The 19,818-nt window shown below is 37.6% G+C and overlaps 1 protein-coding gene across 1 annotated transcript in view; it reads right to left on the bottom strand.

The window, feature by feature from the left end:
* LOC124368114 (ATP-binding cassette sub-family C member Sur-like) overlaps positions 1-19,818 on the bottom strand; it is an 82,539-nt gene that overhangs the window by 47,332 nt on the left and 15,389 nt on the right. The window contains exons 3-7 of the mRNA XM_046825388.1: positions 9,957-10,181; positions 8,175-8,324; positions 2,998-3,153; positions 2,277-2,441; positions 425-562 (exon numbers count right to left, since the gene is read on the bottom strand). Coding sequence (XP_046681344.1) covers positions 425-562; positions 2,277-2,441; positions 2,998-3,153; positions 8,175-8,324; positions 9,957-10,181 — 834 coding nt within the window. The remainder of the gene's footprint in view (positions 1-424; positions 563-2,276; positions 2,442-2,997; positions 3,154-8,174; positions 8,325-9,956; positions 10,182-19,818) is intronic.

The following is a 19,818-nucleotide window of genomic DNA, read 5'->3' as shown; positions in this document are numbered from 1 at the left end:
AAATGCAATTTTGAACTTCTCATTAGTTGTAGTAAAATCAAAACAGGATAATTTGTATGTTGTAGGAATGGCAGTAGGCTTAATAAGGTGATTTATCCAAGTATTTAATATTCTAAGGGATACAAATATTTTTCATTTTAAACTCTGTGGAATCTCTGACTTATGGAGTAAGTTTTAGCCACAAAATGACATTCTTTAATTAGTTTTAAGTATTTACAGGAAGTTCCTTCTGTAATATAACATTATATTTGTTTTACTACTATTATTTGTCAACACATAGAAGGAATTTGAGGACCTCAATGATGGCATTACTCCAAATAGATTTCTCCTCATATGATACAGTTTTCACATTTCAATATTTCTAAATTAGTTATGAACAAGATTCACCCAGACCTAATCTCTTACAACAAGCAAAACGACTTACAGAAATGTGCTTTGAGTTAGAAGACATCTGCTTGCCGATGAGGAATTGCAACGGAGTCAGCAACAAGATACAACAAGCAGCTCCAATCAGAGCACTGACTCCCAGCTTGCAGTACAACAGGTACATCAGAACTGCTATCTGGACAAGCCATGACAGTGATTTAACACAGTTTTATTTTACACTGTCCTCTGATTTTTAAACTTAACCTCTAATTTTGAAAGAATCTTGAGAGTTATCACACCAATAATGTTGTCTGAATCAATTGCAAAATTAATCTTTTTAGAACTAAATGCTTGATGCCACAGCCTGCTAAGAAGGACCAGGGCATATTTTTTTTATGAAGATAAATATATTAATTTGGATTTTTTATAAAGTAAATGGAATACTCTAAATATATTGCTAACAAAGTACAATAAATAATTCATTTCATTGTAACAATGGGCAAATATAATTATATTTTATAAATCAATCAATCAAATTCTTTATTTACATAAACATTGATTATTTTAATGGCGTTATAAAATAGTGAGGCATTAAAATTCCTCTAAAGTTTAAAAATACTTTTGTAGAAGCCAGGTTTTAAGTGATGTATTGAAGTTTTCTTCCCACGTAGATAGGTTTCTTTTCAAACAGGGTAAGGTGGTGTGTAGGTAAGGCATAGTAATAGGTGTTTCTAGTGCAATAGCTGTGATTGTCACCTAGGTGGTAAGGTGTCTGACCTATTGCGAAGAAGGTGGTCTCTTAGATGTAAAGTGAGACAATTGTCAAGATCCTGAGTTCTTAAAGGCTTGATGGCATGAGTCTAGGTAGGGAAGTTAGTCCTGCTAGTATTCGAACTGTCTTTTTTGTAGGACTTGAATGTGTTCCATGTTTCTTGCTGAAGAGTTGCCTAATAAGCCATACCTCAGATGAGATTTGAAAAGAGATAAGTATGCTGTCCTGGCAGTATCTTTGTTACAAGAGCTTTTTACTCTTTTAATGGCATAGATACTAGAGTTAAGCTTACTTCAGAGGTCATCAATGTGTGAGTTCCAAGAGATGGTCATCAATAAATTGTAATCCTGAGGCATTTTGCTTCATTATCTTGAGTTATTTCAGGTAAGCCATATTAGTCATTGGTTCTTTACTCTTTCCATATTAGTTGCTGTGTTTTACTCTCATTAAGAACTAGGTTGTTATGTTAGCAGTAGTGTTTTGTCATATTTAAGACTATGAGAGAGTTAATGTTGAGGGATACTGAGTCATTTTTGTAATAAGAAGGACTGTGTCATCTGCATATAACATAGCTTGGACCCAGTCATGAAGGTAGCTTGGAAGATAGAATAAAAGGGGAAGATTGAAATGGAAATACTCGTTATTCAAACCTTCATCTATGGTGAAAAAATGTAATGATGTCTGTGTATTCGTGTGTGTGTGTGTGTGTGTGTGTGTGTGTGTGTGTGTGTGTGTGTGTGTGTGTGTGTTTAACTCAACCACGTAAATGCTTCGGGACTGATTGTACTGAAGTTTTGCGGGGACATTCTTAGAGTCCCCAGTTAATATATACCTACCCTTATTCCTACTTCTAAAATCACTGATGCTATTCAATAAAAAATATAATGGAGTGTTGAATAAAAATTCGAGTGATTTCACGGGTACTTATAAAAACTGTTTCACTCTCTCTATGACTTCAGGGTCCCAAAAAAACTATTCTTTAAACTTAAATCTAAATTGGATCAGGAGATTGGAATATCTTCTAGTGACTATCACTTATCTTTTGAGAGTTTAGAATGTCATTAAAAAAGAATATTACAAAATTGTGCGTGAAGCCATGGATAACTGCTTGTCAAAAACCATGAAGAGGTTAACCCACCTTCAGAGGAATGGCCCAGACGTAGTGACCAATCCAGTAACAGGACATGATGTTGAAAGTGTCCTCAGACATTAAGTTTGTTAGGTTGCCTGAACTGCCTTCTTGAGTGGAATCTTCCTCCTTAACTGACATCCTCAGTCGCAAGGCTTTACTGTACACAAGCGCCTATAAAAACATAAATACTCTTATAAGCACTATTTTTTCAGAATTAACTTTGCAATAAAAATAAAAGCTTACAATAATGTATTAATACGTAAATCCACTAAACACAATTTTTTACTACTCCAACTAGCTTGTATGCAAAATTGAACTTAGTTAACTTCTGTATCTAACCTCATTGAATAAACAATATTTAGATGGCGGCTGCTCACATTTTTGCATAATTTCTGTTCCATACAATATACAAAATATATTAAAAAATAATAGAAACTGCAAGTTTTAAATATTTTTCAGGGTTCAAGATCACAGCCAGCAAAATTGTTGAAAGAAATAGCTTTATAGCAACTAACGAAGAGCTTAAACTAATAGGACTTTAGAATTCTCAAGAAATTTACAACAGTTTTGTTCATAAATGTTAATTGTAAGATTTTAAGATGGAGTTTATACAAAGTTGTTTTTTTTTTCAATTAATGATTGTAATCAAACCTGGCACAACTGTGTTTAATATACTTTATCAATTTGATTAAAAGTTTCAGTTCTGAAAACCTCAAGAAATACTAACCTGCAAGGCAGTTTTGAGTCGGATGCCCTCGACATTTATGACGTGGGTGGTAGCCTGGGAAAGACTGCCCTGAGCGACTGAACTGAGGAGAACCAGTCCTGCCACCACACAGCCATTACTGAGCAGTTCTGCCACCTTCACAGCCTCAAACTCTGGCTGGACATTAGCAATGGTCACAGTACCCTTACATTACTAATCATAGCACCTGCATGGTTAACATTACTTTAATGGACAATCAAAGATTGGAATCAAATTATGATTATACGATAGGCTGAGCTCTGATTCAAAATTTTTTTCTATTCAGCACCTCAACTCAATTCCTAGTAATATTAATACTGTACTTTCCCAATATCCGTTAAGATTTGTCACTTTTTTGTTTAAATGAATAAATTTAACCTCTGGTCCACTATTTTTTTTTTTCCCCATTCCTGAGGGAAAGAAGGACAATTTGTCCCCTCACTTAGTCCTAAAAAACCTTTGCGCCTCCTTACTTTAATGTTGTCCCCTCAAAAACCGATGGCTTTTCAAAAACCAATCAGATTTAAGGGCTCCTGTTCTCTAATGTCCCCCCCCCACTTTTTGGGGCTGAGGAGATATGCTCCCAAGTATCTTTTCCTAGTCTTCTATGATGGCAAGGGACAATCCCAGCCAAGATGTTGGGGCTTCCCGCGGACTCTTCCTCTTCCTCCACGTCCTACATTCGCTGCATCCGACAAAGGCCGTACCTCAAAAGGTGCTTCCTCAGAGGGCCCAGTCCTGTCAACATTCCTAATATATCCAGTCTTATATCCACCTTATTCTGGTCTAAGGAGAGCTGTCCACGCCTTTTGCATAATGAGAGATAAACATTTTGGATATTCTTAAACCCGAGACTCTACTCAATTCTTGTGTCTTGTCCTCTTTTTCCAATCTTTGACCAGAGCTTAATGTTGGAGAAGGCTAGCCCACACCTGGCTCCGGCCCAACCAATGTGGGAATCTGGCCTTCTTTGTTGGCGAGGAGATGAGACCTCTTTTTCATTCCCATGAATGCCTTCATGACTCGGCACCCAACCGGTGTTACACTGTTATTTGTTGTCACTCGGATAGAGCATTCCTGCAATTCCCATACCGCTTTCGAATCAATCGAACAGGTATCCAGTGCCTTCAGTGCAGCCTGACTATCAGAAAGTAATAGGTATGATAATCCTTTTGTCCTTAACTGTGTGAGTCTTCTGGAACATGAATCTATGGCCATGACCTCCGCCTGAAAAACCTAGGCATGTTCTTCCCTAGGGTCACACACATGTCGACTCCCAGTTTCCATGTATCCTTAACCTGCCCTAGAGTCTAGGAGTAACCATCAGTGAAAAACTTCCAGGACTCCTATTATTTAGGGTAGGCCTCGCATTTAATCCATTCCTCTCTACTTACGATAGAGACCGGTATATGGTTTTTACAAAGGAGTATTTCTTAACCATAGTATCAAGATTACTTTTGGTTAGACATTTCAGCCTCAGGAAAATTTTCCAATATCTTTCATGTGGCCTTCAAGGAGGTAGGCATTTATTACCTTGTTCCTAAAGCTTCATTGCGCCATCGCAGCTGTTCTCCATCACCTCCTGGCCAAGAGAGTGTACCCCAGGACCGCTTCCATAGCTAGTTTTGGGCAGGAGCTTATTGCTCCCGTGATGCTTAAGCAAGCTAACCTTTTGACGACCACTGTAGGCCTTTTTGCAGTTGTTGTTTTGTGTCAACCCCTTCGGCCACCACACTAAGGCAGCATATGTGACCATTGGTTTTACTATGGTTTCGTAAATCCAGTATTTCATTTTGGGTTTGAATCCCCATTTAAATCCAAAGAGTCTCTTAGCAGTCCCCAAGGGCCATTATTTTGCTTTGATGTCCTGTTTCTAATATGGGAGTTCTAAATTGAGCTTTCTCATCCAGATTAAACCCTATACTTTCACTTCCTTTGTTTGGTTAATGCTGAATCCCCTCCAGGACCGGTTTTGCTAGCCTTCTGCTCCTGCTCCTCCAGTCTTTCCTCTCCCCCTCTCCTCTTCCGCGTTCCTCTCCTCCTTCCTGCTCGCTCGCTCTTCTCTCCATCTATCTGCTTTCTTCACTGTCCCTGTCACTCCTTTCTCTCCCCCAAGCCTCTTCACTCACATACTCACCAGGTTCTCATCTCCGGCTACCCATATTGCTCGTCTCTAGTTCGGAGCTCTCCTCTCTTTCTCTCTAGCCATCGCATCTCCCTCTCTCTCAGTCTCCTTTCCCGTCTCCCGCTCGTCGCTTCATGTCCCGTCGACTCACCATCTATCCATCTCTCTCCCCTATTACGTACACGTCTCCTTGCCATTCTCCTGTCGAGCTCGTTCGCTCTACTCTCTCTCTTCCACGTCTCTCCCTCTCGAATCTCTCCAACGATATCTCTTCTTCCCTCTCTCTCGTCTCCTCCTTGCTACTCTCTCTGTTCTTCGCCGTCTTATATCCGCGATTATCTCTTCTCCTTTCTAGTCGTCTCACCTTCTCATCCCTCGTTCTTAGTTCTGTGCTTCCCATTCGTCCAATTCGCATCGTTCCCTCTCGCTCTTCTCCCCTATGGCTCGCTCTCACTCCATCCCGCTACTTCTGCTTACTCGTCCTCCGTCTTATTCCTCCTCTCTCAGCTTCTCTTCTCTTCTTCTTCGTCAACTTTGCCCTATTTGCTCTCTCCGGCTAGTCCTTTCCTTTGTTCCCTCCCTACCTTCATCCATCTCCGTCTCTTTCTTCTGTCAATTCTGGGTCTTTGCGTCACGTTCCTCTCAGTCTCTCCCTCACACTTACACGCCTGCCTGCATGTCACTCTAATCCGTCTCTATCTCTATAGTCCCAACCTCTCATCTTGTCGTCTCTCCCTCTCACCCCCGTGGTCCGCGTCTGCACTTCCCCTGTCTTCTACTCTCGGTCTCCCCCTTTCACTCTCCTCTCCCTTTCTTCTCTCTCCTCAACTCCCGTCCAGTATCTTCCCCGCCTCCCACACTGGAATTTTCCTTTTCCTGGTAAAGGTAATCATATTAGTTTTAGATGGGGTTGAATTCCGCAGACCTCCCCATGACACCAGTTACTTTATGAATGTTCAGTTCTGTTTGTATTAAGAGGCGTTCCATCCAGCCCCAGCTATGTTTTTTCCTTTAATCATAAGCACTAGATCGTCCGCATAACATAGTAGCCTTATTCCCCTCTTCTTTGCATTGCTTAGGAGAAATCAACCACTACCATCGCCCACAGGAGAGGAGACAGACGCCCCCTGGGGGCAGTGATCGCAGCCGATTCGTCCCCGTACTTGGCTTTCCACCTGTCTCTTTATAGGAGGGCTAATAACCATTTGACTACGACTGGGGAAGGTCCAAAACGTTCCATCGCAGTCTCCATGAATTGATATGCTACACGGTCCGAAAGCCCTTCAATGTCCATATAGACGCTGACTAGGGCTTCCTTTTTTTCCCGAAGGGTATTCTCCACCTTCAACTAAACTGTGGAGAGCATTGGTGTTTGATTTTCCTTCTATGTAGGCGTGTTGTGTGGGACTAAGCGGTGTTCCAGTAAATATTACGTCCCTTATGTGTATATTTATTATTTTTTCCGAAATTTTTCCACCATGAAGGAGGTTAGCATATGGGTCTGTACGAAACTGGGTTTTGTTTGGACCCTGTCATATTTTATTTTCGCAAGAACACCACTAGTGCTATCCTCCAGTTCTTTGGTATGTATCCTAAGCGAAAACTGCTTTCTAAATAGAATGCTAAGAGTTATTTAATAAATATCCCCCCCTCTAGGAAGAAGGGCTGGAGAAAAACTCCATGTGCCCCAGGAGATTTAAAAGGCTTAAACCGATTCTTATCCCCATTTAATTCTTTCGTATGTGAATATCTGTTAGTTTAGACAACTGTCTGGCTTTTGCCACCTCCCGACTGGATCCTCCCCCAAATAGAGAATAAGTGGTCCCAATACGAGTTAGGTGACCCCCTGGGAAGTGTGTCTCCAGAAGTTGTTTCTAAGGTCTCCTCCTGTTCATTGTTAGGGGTTTCTCCATTATCGTTTACTATAGTGCCCATAGGATAAGTATCTCCTTTGGAGAGTTATTTTTTGAAGCCTGGATAATGCCCTCGGGAAGACTGTTAATGTTTTACAAAAATTCCTCCAGGTTCTCTTTTTAATTAATCGTTCTACAAGTTCTTTTTAATGTTCATTTTGGCCTGTAGATAAGGGAGGCCAATCGACTGTCCTTTTTGGCCCATTTTAATAAATTTCCTTCCACGTTTTGTTTCTTAATGTTTCCCCAACCGCCTCCCATCCACCACGGCACACCCTCGTCACCCCAGTTTTGCCTGTGAGGGCAGTTTTTTCCACTCGTAGGCCTTTATTATGCTTTGCTCTACTATTTGTGCAGACCCTTTTCTAATTCAAATTCATTATTCTGGAATGGGTCCAATTTCTATCCAACTCTTCTGCTAGGACTCCCTTTATCCCTCTCCCAGTTTGGTAGACTTAGGAAACCCTGTGGGTCACGTAATCTTTCCCCTATCTCCTCTATGTCGTAACCTAATTGGCAGTGGTCGGATAGTGAGGCCTCTCCTTGGAAACGTGCCACCTTACAAAGTTTAATGTTTTTTGAGTCCTGTACATAGGGTTATGTCTAGACTTCTTTCCTCTGGTCCACTTAGTTAAAGCCCTATCCACCGCTTTTTAAATTGTCAATAGAGTTAGGAACATGAAAGAAAACACATCAAAATTACATTTATATGCTTAACAGTAGAAAAAAGAATTCATGCAATTCTTTTTCTTTTAAAATTTTTCTAAATTCCTAACAAAATTTTTAACGAAAAGCAAGTTGACATTCTTCTAAATTTTCTTTTGATATCATTCAAACACAGGTCAAATCAAGAATCAGGGGTTTATCAGAATGGAGCACCTATTTAGAAGATCGCACCTTTAAGTTAATTTGGAATTGCTTTGGCACCTAGGTTTTTGATTTTTAATGACTTGTGTTTTATTTACATATCTTCCTTAGTCAAAGGACATATTTAGATTGAACCTTTGTTCTCATTAGCCTAAGAGCTAGTGATTCAAATGTATATTTACATATCTGCAGACATTTGATATTAACCATTTATACAGCCATTACAAACAAAATTGTCATAAAGTAGGACCTACATGTGTTAGTGTGTGACGGGTGGAGACATACTGTATGACTACGGATATTCCCAGAGGTGGGACCAAACCCCACACAGTCTCCCAGTAGCTTGAGCAGCCCTCCCAGAGCAAAGTTCGTCCAGTAGCAGCGAAGATACACCCACCACAGACTCACTGACTTGCCCTCTGCCTGTGCCTGAGAAAAGGTTAGCATCGGTTAAAAATACTTACTAATTAACATTAGCATTATAGTACTTATAATGATTAGTCTCCTTTTATCATGACTTTGGTTCTAAGGATGTACCAAAACATTTCAGTCAGAACAGGACCGTACACAGCTTTGGCGGGCCCTGGAAAAGATTGGCTGAAGCCTGTCATGTTCCACCACCACAACCCCAACACACCGCTTCACTCCCCCCCCCTCCCCCCCAAATGTTATCTCAAGAACAAACTGACTCACAGATATTAAATTTTGCATGAATTTTCATTTCTATATAAGCACCTTAGAACTCAATGAATGTGTACATCATTCCATGGGGTTTGGCTGAATGTTAGTGAACATTTTAACATTTGTTTTTATAAGTAACCATGATGGTTATGAGAAAATCTTACAATAAATAATTTGTAAACAAACTGAGTACAATCATATGTTATTTTAATATGTTGCATAGTAACATCTAGCAACAGCTAAACTTGAAGTTTTGCATATAACCTCAGCAAAGCCTTTTTTGAGACATATGGTGAAGTATACTACTATCTTGTTTCTGTAAGAATAAAATAATTGAAAAAGAATGATGAATTAAAGCGTAATATGCAAGAAAATAACACAATATTTATAAGTAACGTAAAATAAACCAGCATAAACCGAAACCAAAGATCAAGAAAAGAGTTGAACACAATGTGTCACAAATTTGTGGCAGGTACAGCCCAACAAAATGTAAATTTTCTAGCTAATTTGATTGATCATGATCAACCTATCAATATCATTATTTAACTATTCTTAACCCTTTGCGGTCTCATCACCATTTCAATTATCCTCTCAGGAGTGACAGCCAGCATTGCTGGCCAAACAGCTGGTGAAGAAATGGCCAATTGTCCTGACCACCAGATCTGGAAGAATATTTTGATTTGAAAACTTACAGAGCTGGTGAAGAAACAGTGCTGGCCAAAAGACTACAAAGGGTTAAGATTTACAAATAATTTATAAGACAACTATTATATCCTTCGTTTCCTACTCTGGACATTCTGAGAACTAACTTGTGATTTTAATCTCTCATTGTTATCAAGTTAAAAACACCTATAAACTGAGTAAACCCAATTGTATACTGGAATTGAAGTATCGGGTTGGGTTGAATAAACAATTTATAATTTTTTCTTTTAAAATCAATAATTTTGTTTTCATTTAAGTGCTTAAAATTAAAATGCTTGAAATATATGGTATGATTTAAAACACAATTAATTACCTAGTAAAATTAAATGCTCGTCAGAGAATTTTATTATTGTCCTCATTTAATTTGAAAGGGAAACTTGCTCCCTACTCCCCTCCTTCCTCCTGAATACACTGATGGGCGATGGTCTGAGGTGAAAATACAATTCTAATCGACAAATATCAACATAGGTGAGAAATATACCTAATTCTTTTTAGACGAGAAATATATAAAATAAACATTACTGGTTCAAGACCAGTGCCTTGGGGTATCCCCAACTATATATGAAACTACTGGAAGACTTTCATTAACTTTTGCCATCTGTTAGAAAGAAACCCTGTTGAGAGACATATGGTCCAAATTAGGATTTACCCACCTTCTCTCTCTGGTAAATGTTGTTGAATAGCTGGAACTGCGTGGCTGCTGTCTCTCTCTCCGGTAGTTGTCCAAGATCCTCCATCTCCAGCGGACGACGGTATCCTAGTCGCAGGAGTGGGGTAAGCCAGTAGAAGGTGATGCGCGAGTACCAACACGCCTCGTGATGGCGGTAGCTTTCGTTTTGGATGACACTTCCAGATCGGGTCTCCCGCCATACCTTCAACTACGCACAGATTGTGATAACACTAACGTAACATTGCTCATAGATACATAGAATGTTAAATAACTATATTTTCCTGTTGTCCTAGTAGGATACAACTAGATGACAAGGAATCCTCTGAACAAAGATATTCTACTGAGGTTAACAACTAGGAGAGGTCCATAGTATTCACTAGTGGTGCACTATATTCTGCCAATTGAACATGGTCCTAGGTCTGGCCATTGGATTGCTCTATGTCGAACAATGTTCCAGTGAGACATTTGTCCTTCATCTCATTTGTGCTCTCAAAGGTCAAATGGAGAGTGGAACATGTACAGCAGTTCAAAACCAATGGATTACAGGAACATGAATGTACAAAAATAACTGAGTCTATTTTCATAATAACGTGCATAATGCTATGTGGAGACATTTTTTCAAACGATCGGCAGAAACACTTAATATAGGCTGAATTTGCAGGTTAAACAGTTAAACTAAATTAAACAGTTATTGTCCTTAATTCGACCCAGAAAAAAACATCCACACATTAAAATATTGTATAAAAATCCCCTAGGTCTATTTTATGTATTAAGTTTAGCTTCACTCTGTTTCATTAGCAATAAAAATGAAAACGAAAATTGTGTTTTGTTATATGTTTATAATCTGATCAACATACTACATCGCTAATATAGGTGAGCTAAAGAGATATTTTCAACTGGAAAAATCCTTTCTTTGTCATACTGTACTGTTATATTACTGTAAAATACTAGACAGCTCCTGTACTCAATGAATAAGTCATAAAATCGTCAAATAAATGTTAGCTTCTTTTTAAATAGCATAACACCAGTTAGTTAAAGGGGTTATTCCAAAATCCTATTGGACTACTAAAACATGTGATATCATTAATAATTACAGTATATTTTGTTTATTAACTAAAACATTTTTTTATATGAAGTATTTATGATTTCAATTTAGAATAAACGTTTGAAATTATATAACTTTTATTAAACACAAACACAGCCACAGGAAACACAAACAGAAGAGACTACGCAATAAGAAAGTTAATTATTTTCTGGTGGCTGGGCGCCTGGGAAAATGGGATGCAACCGCAACCCACAACTGCTTTGTACATTTAGACTACTCCAGTAATGAAGGCGCCCACACAACCCGCCTGTGTTACGTCGTTACATGAGATTATTTGGTATGCCTACAAACGCTCTCAACATTCCCTTCAAACATGTGAGTTTACATTAGACATTTATAATTAGAGTATTAAAAGTAAGTTTGCTTATGAAGTATATGATGCAATTAAAAACGTTCTAAAGTGTTATACAATATTAAAAGTAGATAAAGTAACTTTTCCATTGCATTTTAGCTCAAAAGAATAACCGAATAACGATCATTATTATTAACAAAATAAAACTTCATTTTTAGTAATTCAGTAAATTAGCGATTTTTAAGTTGGATATAGCGGAATAAATGTGGACGATATTACTACAGAATAATAATTAGTGTAAAATTGATCAAGTATAGGAAAAACTGCATATGTTTAATGTGTGAGTGTGAGAGACAAATAGACTAAGTCTAGAGCACATCACCATTCTAGGAGAGGAGGAAGAGTAATGAATTACCACCCCAGTGGGAGGTGAACTAAGAGAATGCTCCCCAAGAATATTAAAATATAAAAATTATTTCAGTGTCAGGAATGTTTTGGTGTTAAATTAATAAGTAATATGACAATACTTAGGTAGGTTCCTTGAGAGATGTGAAAGGTTTCGTTTCTAAACAAACAAACAAAAATACACATATAATCGCCACCCAACAAAAATATAAAGAGTCTGAACCAGATCAACCATGTTGTCAGAATGAGAGTACCGAACGCATGTATATACTGTAGATGTCTGTCCAGGTAAATAAAACTGAACCCACTAACTAATTCTGCCCAGAGGAATACGACTGAACCAACTACCAGGCTCTATACAGAGTGGTAGGTCCGAACCCATTAACGTAGTTCTGCGCAGAGTGACAAGAAAAACCCCCATTAACCTACTTGACTGTTCAGAGAGATACGACTGAACCAACTAATTAACACAGAGTGATAAAACGGAACCCACTAACTTAGTTCTGTGCAGAGTGATAAGAACAAACCCATTAACGTAGTTGTCTGATCAGAGAGGTACGACTGAACTAACTGGATGTAGCCTATACAGAGTGGGTAGGACGAAACCCACTAACTTGGTTCTGTGTAGAGTGATAAGAACAAAGCTGTTACCCTAGTTGTCTGCCCAAAGAGATACGATTGAACTAACTAACTGGTTCTACACAGAGTGAGTAGGACGGAACCCACTAACTTAATTTTGTGCAGAGTGATAAGAAACAAACCCATTACCCTAGTTGTCTGCCCGGACAGATACGACTGAACCAACTAACAAATTCTACACAAAGTGAACTAACTCATAGCCTAGTTATATTCAGAAAGATAGGCCGAATATAAAAAAAATTTCTACTGAAAAGGATAAGACCGACTTAGTAATCTAGTTCTATCCAGAAAGTTAAGACCGAATCTACTAACCTTGTTGTCTACCAAAAGTAGATAAGATCTATATCACTAGCCTAGCTCTGTCCAGAAGTATAGGACCGAACCCACTAGCGTTGTTGTCTACCAAAAGGGATAAGACATTGAGGTGGACCAAAAAAGATGAAACCAAAGACACTAACCTAGTTCTATCCGCAAGAACAAGGCCAACCCTTGGGTTTCCTGACAAAGAAAGCTAGACACACTAACGTCGCGTCGCGTCGTCACATTCTTAGTGAATCAAATCCAAGAATCTTTCAGGATTAACAAAGCATAAATTACAAAGTTTCTTATGAAATTCGCCAGTATGAATAGTTGAATTAGAGGGTACGGCAGTGCTGGGACTTCACAAGTTACGGTGGATGAAGCAAAAGAATCGAATCCTTTTCTCCGCAGTTCGAGGTGCAATGCCCCCATGTCCTTGGAGAACCTGCCAAGCGCCTATGCAGTATGCAGTGCGAAGCGTACTGGTATCATAACGCCTGTACGTGTACAAGGTCATGCCCCCCGCACCACGCTGGGGCCGTATATAACACGGGTGTATGTAGGTTAGGTACTTGTTATGTTTATGGCGCAGCAATTGCGTTAGATTGGGCGAGATATGAGCTGGTGTGAGGTCAATGTCACCTTCTCGTATATTTTTACTCTCGGTAGCAAAGCGGAGGTGGTTTTAAGGTACAAAAGTAGTTTCTTTTCATTTTTAACATTAAATTCTAATGTTTGTTAACAAAACCCGACATTTTTTTCCCCAATAAACCCTCTCAGTACACCACAAAAAATCCTTTTCCCTGCAGGTCCCAGCCCATAAAACCTCATTTTTTTGCATCAATGCTTATTTTCATGCATTATATTGTTCAATAAGCTGCCACAGTCCGTGCAAAAATTAGTAAATATTGGAAATTCAAAATTAAAATAAAAGGAATGCTGGTTGAAAAAGAATATTATACTGTAAATGACTTTTTAGAAAACAATCTCCAAGTTAAGTTTAATATTAAGTCAATTATTATCATGTTGACAGTATAATGTTCTTGATGTAATGTATGATTTGACCTTTGTCATGCAAGCACATATGTTTACGACAATAAAGTATTTTGATTGATTGATAAACTTTTACATCAAAGGTGACTGTATAAAAGCGAAAGCTTGTCAAAATCTGCTAATATTGTTTTTATCATAATTTTATGGTTAATATTTGTTATTATAGCAGGCAGACATAGTTAAATACAAAAAGAGGAATATGCGCGGGATGTTACTTAAAAACCGGGAGTAGACCTCAAATTCAACGAAAATCTTTGAAGTTTATTGTGTTTTTAAGGTATGTATGGGACCTTTTTTCATACTTCGCATTAGTCAGGTGGGGTTTCCCTACGCTAACAGTGCGTACTATAATCTAGAGTACTGTTTAACTAATCTATATCACTAATAATTTAACCTAACATTATTGTACTATACATATTTTTACAATGTGTCTCTCAAACAAGATACAGTAGATGAATATACGGTACTTTGGGATTATACCGACCACACCAGTATGAAGAACACAAAAATAGAAATTTATAGAAACAAACATGATAGAACGAAAAAACAACTCTTCAATTACAAAATTACAAACTTACAAGCATTTCCAGGTATTGTGATCGGTATTGTTGTCGCTGTTATCTTATCTTTCTCGAGAATCCTGATTACGGCAGGCCGCGCGGCATCACGTGATTTGCACGGTACATCATTGCCTTTCCATTACAATTCAATTTATATTTCTGATTAGCCCCTCTAGAATTTGATATTTTACTGATAGGTACTATCTCGAGGGATGTTTTTCTTTCGGTGCTGCCCCGCGCTGATGGCCGGAGGCACTCGCATTTTGGGTGGCGGAATGTGATCAAGAATAAAAAACAAGTTTTGAGTGTTTTTTTTAATAAAAAGTTTAGTTTGGTAAATGTTTGTTTATGTTGAATTGTTGTGTTTGGAGAAATGTAGAGGTAAAACACGGAAGTACAACAAAGCGATGCACCAGCTGAACGGGCGGCGAGACTCTGCAATCACGTTATCTACTAGACGCTCGACTTTGACCTCTGTCTGAGGATGGGGAGGTGTTTGCGATAAGACAATTCCTGTTTTATATTGACGAAATATTGTTCTACGCTACGCTAATCTAGTAATCAGTAGAAACGAAATGTGAAATAACGATTCATGTCTGGGTGTGGTCGGTATAATCCCAAAGTACCGAATATACTAATAATCTACTGGGAGTGTGACTGACAAAGAATAAGTCATACTGTCATTCCCAATTATGACAGTTGGATATATCGTCTACATAGTGAATAGAACTAAAATTATGTTAAATTGCAAATAATAAGAATTTTAATTTGTTTCCTTAAATTGCACGTTTAGCTTGTTTTGGGTGTAATATTTTCAACTGTATATCTGTGTCCGAGTTCTCTATGGGCACTTGATTCTTCAAAAATTAAATTAGGGGGCGTTGGTCAGTCAGAGGATCATCATAAGAATAAGTAAGAAACCTTGCCGCCCTCCTCTCTCTCTAAACCTATGATAGTGGCGTAGCAAATATTCCAAAAGCAGTTGTCACTGGTGATAATCTGTTAAACATTTACGTATAACCCAAGTTGCTCAGCAGCTGACAGCTTCTGAAGTCCTCTCTCAGGTAATTACAAAAAGTAGAGCCCACACAAGACATGGACAATTAGTGAGTTTCAAAGTTTGATCTTAGCGTAGCTAACACCCAGTTACCACTTGGTCGCTTGATTGAAAGTCTCTAAATTATATGAGGTATCAATAAGAATAGACAATTCGTGAGGATGGAAGTTTGGACTAGGCGTAGCTAACACTCAGTCATGAGTTTGTTACTTGATTACAAATTTATAAATTATATGATCTGTCAATGAGAATGGAGAATTAGTGAGGATCAACGTTTGGTCTAAGCGTAGCTAACACCTAGTCATGAGTTTCACGCTTGATTTCAAGTCTATAAATTATATGAGACGTCAATAAGAGGATAATTAGTGAGGATCGACGTTTGGTCTAAGCGTAGCTAACACCCACTCATGAGTGTCTCGCTTGATTGCAAGTACATAATTTATATGATCTATCAATGAGAATGGATAATTAGTGAGGATCGACGTTTGGTCTAAGCGTAGCTAACACCCAATCATGAGTTTTTTGCTTGTTTGCAAGTTTGTAAATTACATGATCAATCAATGAGAATGGAGAATTAGTGAGGACCAATGTTTGGTCTATGCGTAGCTAACACCCAGTCATGAGTTTCTCGCTTGTTTGCAAGTTTGTAAATTATATGATCAATCAATGAGAATGGATAATTAGTGAGGATCAACCAATTTTAATCTCTTTTACTTGTATACGTTAACCACAACAAATATGATCGCTCGTTACAGAATCATTACATTCTTCATTTTTCTAGTGATAGTCGGGGTGGCAGGAGAGGGTTCAATGCTTTCTAGAAACTACTGAATAGGACCCTAACCGCCTATTCCACATGGATAAAACAGAGTGACATTCCAGTCTGTACGGGTTATCTGGACATATTGAACGATGAACGGGTCCAAGATAACCAGAAAGTAGTCTGGACCGTAACCTGGACTGAGATCACGTGAAGAACGACGTTTTGTAACGTGAGCAGCACCAAGCCTATTAATCATGGACACACTAAAATAAAAGGGAATACTGTAAATAAGCACAATCGGACTTATATCAGTTGTAAGTTTGTGGATTCGATAAATAGTTGATAAATATGGCACAGACATACTTATACTTACGTAATAAACGTTATGCCTAGTCTTTTTCACAAGGTTAAATACTAGTAAAAAAGTTAGGTTAACCATGTTTTCGAAGCGCAATCAGCACAAGCCTATTAGTCACCTTCCCTTCTCCAGTCCACAAAAAAAGCACTGGTACAGTCGAAACCAAAAGTAGTACTTTCATGGGCAAGGGCTACTTTACAGAACTATAGAAAAACCGCAGGAGGGCTAGACTGTTTGTTGAAAGTGGGGGGGCTGTGCTTCTTGTAAATGGTACGACTTCTAATTATCGTTCAACGTCCAGTTTCAAACACGATTTCTTAAAGAATTACATTTAATTCTTTTAAAACGAAAAAATTTAAACAAACGATATTTTTAAAACATTTGCCATCGTTTAGTGATACAAATAAATGGGTGTCACAACGCTCTGGTATGATTTGTCTATTTTAACCTTGATTGCAGTTGTGTGAGTTAGGTTAGTTATTAACCTGAGGAAGAGGTTAGATTGCAGATTTCGAAATGTAGTTATTGATTTTTTCACTGAGCGAAGGCATGCGTCAGAAAAATCTCGTTTCTTTCACAATCCTTCCATCACCAAAAACTAACTTCAAACAGAATATTTTGTGGATTGTAGTTTAAGCCACGTTGCACCATCTAATATGGAATATAAACTGTAACATTTTATTCAACACCTACCATGACACTGCATCGGACCTCAGAAGTACAGAAATACTTTCTTCGACCTCAGTACACCACATCTGTATGAATGTTTTATCTCATGTGTAACTAATACAGTCAAAGCTTATGTATTCTACTTTGTCAACATATATTGGACCATGTCTACACCCGCACCTAGTCCAGTTATACATGATTTGCTTAATATCTTGGTACAGGCGCCTTAGGATATGCCATCCCTCTTTGTATTTCAAAATGCGTAACCTTAAGGCAGTTAGCAAATTGGAAAATTAAAATAAATATAACAATTTTTATATCGATAGATGAAACAGGGCCTCATGAATATTTACCGAATAACATGCATTTAAATAATTTAAATCAATATCTACTAAAACGCACCTATTTTCTACAAGAAAGATAATTATTGCACAAAAAGTAGGAGATTTATTTAAAATATATGGAACTTTAATACAAGAGAATTCCATCATATATCTTATCCAGTTTAAAAAAAAAAGAACTTAATAACTAAAATTGTAAATATTTATTTTAAATTTAATTTGGCACCTCAATGGGCTACAGTATAGTAAAAAATATTTAAGAGGAAAGAGCCAACATGGGCGCTTATGGGCTGAACATAATAAGTTAAAGTTTAAATAATTGTAGTTTGTTTATCTTTAAAGCTTGTGATTAATTCATAAAACTTTAGTCGGGAAAGTATTGGAATTTAACAAAAATAGAGTGTGGGTGTGATTCAATAAATCTGAAATTAACAATATTGCACAATAGAGAGGAAAAAATAAAATCACGAGAGTGAAAAAATTACAAAAATAACAAATTGAAAATAGTTAATACATGACATTATTTAAATAGTAGGGTTTATATATAGAGGTTTAAATGTAATAACATTAAAAAAAATAGAAAAATAAATCACTTATTTTCGGAGGGGAGGGAGAAGAATAACGTAGAGGTTTTTAGACAGTATACAATTACTCACGTATGTAAAAATACATTAGCAACATCACACCTCAGAGCACGTAACTATCCTATGTACTGTTTTTAATCCGGCCACAAACCGGGGATGGCTTTCACTTTATATGATGGATATAAGAAGTAAATGCTGCAAGAGTCGTATAATAACTAACAGATTTGTCAAAAATGCATTCTTCTGGTGAGGTATACGCTGAACATAATATGGGGGAGAGCGAGTCCTGTTCAAAGAAATTATTGAAAATAATTTAAAATGTATAAGTCCTTTTATTTAAATAAAAACAAACTATGTACAACTTTTTACTCGCCGATCTTTATGTTTTGATATTGTGGCTGCAGTATAGTGATATACGATCGTTAATTCTCCGGTTATATGCATAACGTAAACAGTAATTCTGAAGTTTTGTATCTTCTTGGCAACTACCATAGTCATGTCATTGATCACAGAGTTGCAGTAGTTACGTTACTCGTATTACATTAACTACCATAAGAAGTTGTACTACTAAAAAGGCTATGATGGAGTAGTTCTTTGTTTAAAGTGTGTTATTGCCAAAGGGAGGTTTGAAAGGACATACAAGAATGTCGGACATTTGCCATCGTTATAGGGTAAACAAGGTTTAACACGACGTTTCGTTGATTGGAATCTATCCTCTTCGTCAGGGTTTATATTTGACTTTCTTTCCCTCTTTCTGTTCTTTATTTTGTATGTACCTTCCCCACCTGACGAAAACGATAGATTAAAATCCTCTAAACGTTGTGTTATACCTTTTGCAACCTATAACGATGGCGGAATAGTTCTGTATATACATCACAAACGGAATCAGGAGTAAGAACATTATTGTTTTATATAAGTAAGTAAAAAGTCACCTTGTGTATAGTACCAATTTTTGATCTTCCATTTAAAATTCTTACAAACCACCAACAAATTACACCGTCATGAAATTGAATATGAGGAGAAGGGTAAAAGTATAAAACGCACAACAAATACAAATTAAAAAAAATTGCATGAGTACATTCCTGTGTTAAAATGGACACTTCAATCCAGCGATAATAATTCAGTAAATTAATTAACTCAAAGACAAACTGTCACGGCCAAGCCGGGCTTGATAAATGATGTCATGACAAGTGGTTCAAGCGGCAGTAAATCAAGTGGCCAGGGTCCAGTGTGACGTCACCAGCTACTGGAGTCAAGTGGACGTCAACAAACAGCTGATTATAACCTTTTTGTTTACCAGGTTGATTACATCACAGGCTCTTTCTTTGACTGGTGTAATGTATTTCTTATTGCATTTTTCGTAACTTTAGAGACCAGTGAGGCGTAGCCCGGAGGTATGTTCGAAATAGGAATAGGCCTATGTGTTAACCAGGAACCATAAGAATGTCAATATAAAATTTCAGCACAATCCGACCAGTAGTATTACGTGATTGAGTAAAACACACACACACGCGCGAAAGCACAGACTGACACCATGTAATTTATTTGCTTAATTACAAGGGTTTATTAATATAAGATCTAAGTAACTGATATTACAAAGTTGAGTTGACCATTGACCCATTTATTTCTAAGACACGTCAGGAATGTCGTAATCATTTCGTATTTGAAGTCTATTTTCATGAAATAAGATGCAGAATTTAAAAAATTTAAGAATATTTG

This window comes from Homalodisca vitripennis, chromosome 8, assembly GCF_021130785.1.
Source record: "Homalodisca vitripennis isolate AUS2020 chromosome 8, UT_GWSS_2.1, whole genome shotgun sequence".
Lineage (NCBI taxonomy): Eukaryota > Metazoa > Arthropoda > Insecta > Hemiptera > Cicadellidae > Homalodisca > Homalodisca vitripennis.
Note: the sequence above shows the minus strand (reverse complement) of the source record. Positions and strands in the feature narration are given on the sequence as shown.